Here is a 6,790-nt window from a genome sequence, read left to right on the forward strand (position 1 = left end):
CTAAGTCTTTACCTCCTGGGATTTGAAATATTTGGCTTCTTTGAAGGGCTGCCTTTTCCTTCCCTTGCAGACTCCAAGTTGCCAGCTCCTTTTCCATTGTTTTTACACTATTCTTCCCACTCTTGGTTTCAGTTTGGCTTTGAACAAGTGTCCCATCAATAAACAGGTGATCAAGAGTTACTTCACGCTCCATGGCCACGGATTTGCACACGTCTCGGAAATAATCCATAAGTGATGTACAGAAAGCTTCCACTGGCTCTAGAGAAATAAAAAGCACACACAAACTGAAGAAACCAGTCCACAAATTACAACATTGTTTCATGGTGGTTTAAGTACATAACTGTAATATGGTCAAAGTACATCTGTTCCCATGAAGCATGTCAGTCTGGATTTATCCCATGCAATTGCAGGTACTTAAATTAGGAGTGCAGGCACAATAGACACTTTTAGAGCTATGAACTGAATAACTTTGGAGGTATCTATCCATATGATAAAGCCAGCTAAGTACTCTGATCTTCAAAGTAGGTACTACATTGTAAAACCGGGAATTGTGTTCAGACACTCAGAACAACTTCACAAGTTGTTGAATCACAATTTCTAAAACAAGTAGCTTTTCTGTATTGAAAGAAACACAGAAATACTGGAAGTTTTAAGTTCAAGAGATCTAAACTCACTTGGTCTTTTGAAAGGTTCTTCAGAAGGAATTTTGGGAACTCTGACTTCTTTGAACATTTCTAAACCTGGAGACAAAACAATATACTCAAGGAAGACATCTAGGTAGTAATCAATTCAGCTTTACTAATTATAAGACTAATGCAAATTTTCAAGTTCATTGCAACATATTATGTATCATCCAGAAAAAGAGATATTTTGTTCATTTCACAAATGAGAGGAAAAAAATCCTCACACACATACAATTCCGCTGACATGAACTGTCACAGGCAGTATGACACCAAACCAGATGACAGCTGTTCTGACAGCTGTATGAAGCAGAAGACCTATCATAACAAGGTGACATCCACTGTTGTTTTCAAATGTCAGTGTTTTGCATAAAATCACATTCACACATAGGACTTCTTTATGTCACCAAAATAAATATCTTCCTTTTGTTATTCTGCACCTTGCAACCAAGCACTAAGGATGAAAGCCACAGAGAAGTGACTGCTGGTAACAGAATTTACCCATTACTCTTCCTGACAAAGTATTGTCACTGTCCAATTTTCTTTCTTTTTGCTTGTTTTCAAACTACTGCAGACTTTTGCCCTTGGTCAGATGAGCAGTGTCTGCCATACACAAAGACATTGGGAATTTTTCAGAGAAAGCATATTTTCTACAGACTGGTAATAAAAGAGTACAACTTTTGACAAAACTTTTCATAGGAAAAGCTTTGCAGATGCAGGACAGAATTTAAATTGACAGAGACAGTAATAAACCCAACCTCATCAATGGTCTCATGGTAACCACACTTGAGATGTGGAAAAAATATAAGAACAAAACAAGTGAATCTCCCTAGATTTGTACAAATGCATTTATTACCATAATATTTGGTTCATCTTGATGTAGAATGTGGTTTAAAAAATATATAAGTCTTAAAGTTTCAGAGATCCAGAAATCAGTTCCTACCCTGCATGCCAGCAACAGATGGAATGGTTAAAGTTCAGAGTTGCTTCTAGCAGGGAAGCACCCACAAATTTCTAATATGCAAGTCCTTTCACCAGTGAAAGAATGCCTTTAATATAGAGATAGTTCTCCTCCTGCTGAAGAACAATTGACTTGATATTAAATAAAGAGTGGACATGCCTGTTTTCAGGCAAGTGTCTGGTTCTGGTTTACTATTTATTTTATTAAATAAAAACAACATAGTGGAAAACCAAGACAAGCTGTAATGAGACATTTAGATGTGAAGCAGCATTGGTCAAATCAATTAGGTGTCAATTTTTAAGAAAGAAAAAGAGACAGGCTTGGTAGCTCACATGCTAATTTTTCTGCTGCATTTGGAATTCTGAGGGTTTTGACAGACTCACATATGTTGTGCTGCTGTAAATCAGTTGGAATTATTAGCATTGTTTATTCACATAAACAGTACATATCATTTACAAATACATTCCACAAACCTAGTAGTATTTGCCTATTGATTGAATAAAATGTTGCTATTTTGGCTGGTATTAGCCACCAGAGGGCAACAAACCCCTTGGACTAAGCTGCAGGCAGCTGCCATCACCAGGGTACACAGAGCTCAGAAACGCCACTGAAATCAAACTCGGTTTTAACAGCTTTCTGAGGCCTGGAAGAAAAGTGTCTGAGGAAAGTTTGCTACCACAGGTGGGACTGTTATACCCTGACCAAGGCTCTGATTTCTTTATAAACCTTTCTGTATATTAGACTTCTGTATTGTTGAATTAAATAAGTTGTCATCATTTTGGTTTTGGGGCTTCCACGTGAGCTGACTGCAGTCTGGCTTCCAGCACTGAGCATTTAAGATGCTCAGACCATGCCAGAACCAGCACAACTTCCACTTCTGATGGTGCTCAAGCACACTGGGCTTTTGTATTACTTTAACTAGACAAGAAGACTTCTTCCAGAAACTGGACTTCATAGCAAACACAGTGGATTGGCTGCTAACATATAGCTGAACCTGTAGCTCTACAACCCCTCATCTGCTCCATCTTTTGGACTAGACTAAGCAGCCAGTGATCAACACAAAGGAGGAAAAGCCATTAATTTTTATTTTCCTCAATAAGGTCTGTATGAGTAAAGCCTGGAGGGGAGAATTGGCTTTGGGTAGAATCAATGTGCTCCCTCTCCCCATGCAAAGTACTGCATAGATAAAAATACATTTTATATTTTAACTGGAAAACTTGGGGATATCAATGTTTCCATTGAAGAATTCAGCACTGGCAAGAAACAAATGATAGTTTTCAGCCTGTCATAGCTATCAGCAACAGAAATGAGGGAACTTAGTCCTTTGTTGACAGAATTGATTTTCCAGTACTTTCTGCCTCTTTATGTGAATAAAAGGTTATTGCTCTTACCTGGATATATTATAACATCAGATGTGCCATTTCCAAGAACGAAGCTAAATATCTGCCGAGGAGGATCTGCAAAGCCTGTATTCTCTTGGCTCCCTTTCATGCTGACAGACAGACACTCTGGAATCAAGGGTGCTGAAGGTCCTGAAATGAGTGCAGAATAATTCTGTTTTTAAATGCTCCTGGTTTCAAAAGGTTTCTAAAAAAGAAAAAGCTTTCTAAAAGCTACTTATCCTTTCTGGCAGCTTATGGGCAAATATTCTCAGTGGACAGTTTATGAACTAGAATTCATAGGATCACATGAGGTCCATAGAATCCATTAAACAAAAACTCTTAAAAGGTACAATGTATGTGAAACACAAGGGATTACCCAGCTTTTAGTGACCACTGGATTTTGATGGTCTAAAGAGAAATTTTATTAACATGTGGAGAAGTGCTTAAGGCAACACCTGTGAATGGATGGACCAGAGATCCAGAAAAGAGAAAATTTTATGTATGTGAATTAATTTTGCAATCCTTTGCACTACATTTTTCCCCACATAATTGCACTGCAGCTTGTACAAACAGCTAGCAAGCATCTTCCCTCTGAACCTACACTGGGAAGTTTTTTTGATGATGCAGTGCTTGCAATTTAATCAGCCATAGCTCTGAGTTTCTGTAGGTGTGACAGAATTTCTTCTGCTACTTTGTGCTGTTTCAGCTAGCATGAGATACTTCAAAACTTCTAACTTATCCACTGCTTTTTTTGTTTCCTTTCCAGCACAGATTTAACAGCAAAAGGTGTTGAATTGCAGGGTGCCCTTGCCAGCCTACCACGAGCACCCTCTGCTACATGACATGATCAAGGCAAGGTGGCTACACAGTCCATCACTTGGATTAGTACTTCATTTTTGTGAATAAAATTCCAACCTAGATTTTGCTCTACAATTGCAAACACAGTTATTCTGCAGTCCTTTGCAAACCTGTGGATGAAAAAGAAATTGGAACTAAACCAAAGTTTATTAATGAAAATTTAGTGATTTCCTATTCTTAAGACAAGTAATTAATTATTTAGATTAACATATCGTAAATAACTCTGTTCTCTTATTTATTAACCTGCACTTCAATTAAATGAAAGACTCTATTTCATTAGGGGCAATGCGTTTTTAATTTCCCTTTAATATTTTTGATTCTTTTAGTGAGTGCCACACTTTTCAGTGCTTGATAGAAACAGCTGCCATACTTGTTTTCCCTGACATTGTTCATGGTCAATAACCAGATTTAGAAGAGAGATCTTCCCCTCTGCATAAATCAGCCTGTGTACAGGTGCACACCTAGAGCTGTACTGCACTTACCAGGAATTACGAAACTTCTGTCCAGTGCACTGGTAGCCGGAACAGAAAAGGACACGTGCTGGTTAGTTAGTAAGGTGGAGGCAGCAGGATGGCTGGTGAGAGGCACAGCTAAGAAACTGCCATTCCCTGCAGACACTGCAGGGACTTCCACTTGAAAACAAAACAAAACAAAAGGAGAAAGTTATTTCAACTTTCTGTCAATTACAGTTTCTGTACCCAGTACTTACACTGCCTTATATATATTCCTTCCCTCAGCACCATCATTGGGTCAGGCAAGGCAGAGAATGTGATCATATTCTGAGTGCTTTCCAGAAAAGGTAGGTGCAGCTTTCCAAAGCACCTGTTAGCTCTGAGATGATACTGTAGACTGGAATGCAAGCTGTGTAGGGTGGGGCATTTTTACTGGGTTGTTGGTTTTGTTGTTGTTTGTTTTTTTTTTAAACCAGGAATTGATGTGCCATTTCCTTATTGAAAACTCTCATTGTTAGTGTGGCATAAACACAGGCTTTAAATAAAGCACCACATCTATAAAGGAATTTACACAGATAGAAGATAATCCACGTTTAATGGGTACTAACTGCCAGGAACTTTACCTGTGTCTGAATAACTACAGTCGGCAGGTAACCAGTTCAGTAGGAACTAGTTACAGCTTGCCTGCGGGTCACAGGTGCTTCCTTGCAGATGATCTAACAGCGTGCAACACCTAGAAATTTCCCTTTCTCCCACTCTTACTTTGGTTTAAAGGCCTGTATAGCATGGGCTGGGCCAAGAAGCCATCTCTTCACAGTTAATATTTTCATTAGAATATTTCACTGGATTTTTGGAAGGTGCCATGCTTAGAACAAAAGAGGATCAAACCCAGGAAATGCCAATCTATGGCATCTTTCAGACGGATTTAGAAAAGTTCAACTGTGCCTCTGCTGATGCTAAGGAAGTAATTTTTTTGTCACCCATCAGGAACATGTGCTTTTGAAGCATAAGGATCCAACTGTTTCCAGGCTACCATATAATTTGATATGAATGTGATTCTACAGTGATTTCTACTCTGCTAAAAGTAGAAACATGAAAATGTACAATGACGTTGTATCATCAAATCTATGAGAGCAAACTTTCCCTAGAAGGTAGGGTTACAATACCTAACAGAGGATGCAACTTTGGAAAATGAGACGATATATGTTTAATAGTCTTTTCCTATTCAGCCAATAACTTACCAATTTTCTTGTATTTGGGTTCTGAAGCATCAGAGCAACTCTCTGCAGAGCCTAAGAAGGCTGAAAGAAAGAAAGATGATAGTAAGTGATAGAAATTGAACCAGTTTGTTAATTTTAAGTCACCACTCTGGAAACTTTAACTTTTTAAAGTAGCAGGGGGTGTTAGCAGTTTCTATTCACCTGTTTCAGAACTGTACAAGTGCAATGTGAAAAGCCTCATATTATTTTGCTCTGATTGTGAAGTTTCAATTAGGCTGCATATTTTTGTGCCAGTCATCAAAGATATTTTGCTTTTGTTCTGGCTATTAAAGAGGGCATCACTCAGCTAATGCTTGCTAAGCTATAGATACACTGAAGAACAAGTCAACACTGTCACACAGGTGATTAAAAAAAGGTGAAGAAATACAACATGCTTAATGTCACGTCACAGGACAACAAATTCTCTGAATTATAAATAATGTGCTTGGGGGAATTGTTTTCACTTCCAGCCCACACAGGATAAGCAAAATCAGAGAAGCAGAAGAATCTGGTTGTGCCAGTGAAGAACTACATGAGAGATGCATTGAGGCTGCAAAGAACCATAATGCAAATTTAGAATCCAAACAGTACAGTCGTTCAAACTCTCAATTTTTCACTTACTTCGCTTGTAACATTTCTGCATCTCTCTGTCAGTAAATTTCTCAGTGTTTTCAGGAGCTATTTCATCCAAAATAAGGTTCCCTGCTAAAAACACGAAATATTGCCAAATGTCAACCTTTTTTCTCCTAGAAAAATTACAGAACAAGGTTAAATCAAGAGATACACACCAATAAGCAAAGATGAAATATGCTCCAAATAAAAAATGAAAAGCAAATAATGCAATAAAACACATCCAGATTGATATGATTTAGAAAGCCCATTCTGTCACCCTGTGTTAATTTCTGAACTGCAAAATATTAATCTACTATCACAAATTCAGCAGCTAATGAAACATAAATACTTCTCAATGCTCTAATGATGAGCAAAGGATAAAACATCACAGCTGTACTGCAGTCTGATCTCAGTATTAGTAAAGTTACTTATTCATTTTATGTACAAAAAGGATTAGTTCCTCCTAGGAGACAGAGTAAAGAGCTCTAAACAGATTTTATATTTTGTGTTGCAGGAACTGTGAAGTTATCCATACCATTCTTCTACTGACAAATACTTAAGTACTGATACTGTATCTCATTTCCTC

At 37.9% G+C, this 6,790-nt stretch overlaps 1 protein-coding gene across 1 annotated transcript in view; it reads right to left on the reverse strand.

Annotated features, from left to right (window-relative positions):
- The window catches only part of CIITA (class II major histocompatibility complex transactivator), a gene marked incomplete at its 5' end in the record, with an annotated part of 14,274 nt that extends 7,936 nt beyond the window's left edge, over window positions 1-6,338 (reverse strand). Inside the window, 8 exons of the mRNA XM_029085023.1 lie at window positions 1-258; window positions 675-740; window positions 2,318-2,322; window positions 2,843-2,894; window positions 3,033-3,179; window positions 4,364-4,513; window positions 5,575-5,634; window positions 6,214-6,338. The exon at window positions 1-258 is cut by the window's left edge and continues 1,441 nt beyond it. Coding sequence (XP_028940856.1) covers window positions 1-258; window positions 675-740; window positions 2,318-2,322; window positions 2,843-2,894; window positions 3,033-3,179; window positions 4,364-4,513; window positions 5,575-5,634; window positions 6,214-6,338 — 863 coding nt within the window. The remainder of the gene's footprint in view (window positions 259-674; window positions 741-2,317; window positions 2,323-2,842; window positions 2,895-3,032; window positions 3,180-4,363; window positions 4,514-5,574; window positions 5,635-6,213) is intronic.
- Between the last annotated feature and the right edge of the window lie 452 nt (window positions 6,339-6,790).

This window comes from Antrostomus carolinensis, unplaced genomic scaffold (genome assembly GCF_000700745.2).
Source record: "Antrostomus carolinensis isolate BGI_N321 unplaced genomic scaffold, ASM70074v2 scaffold33975, whole genome shotgun sequence".
Lineage (NCBI taxonomy): Eukaryota > Metazoa > Chordata > Aves > Caprimulgiformes > Caprimulgidae > Antrostomus > Antrostomus carolinensis.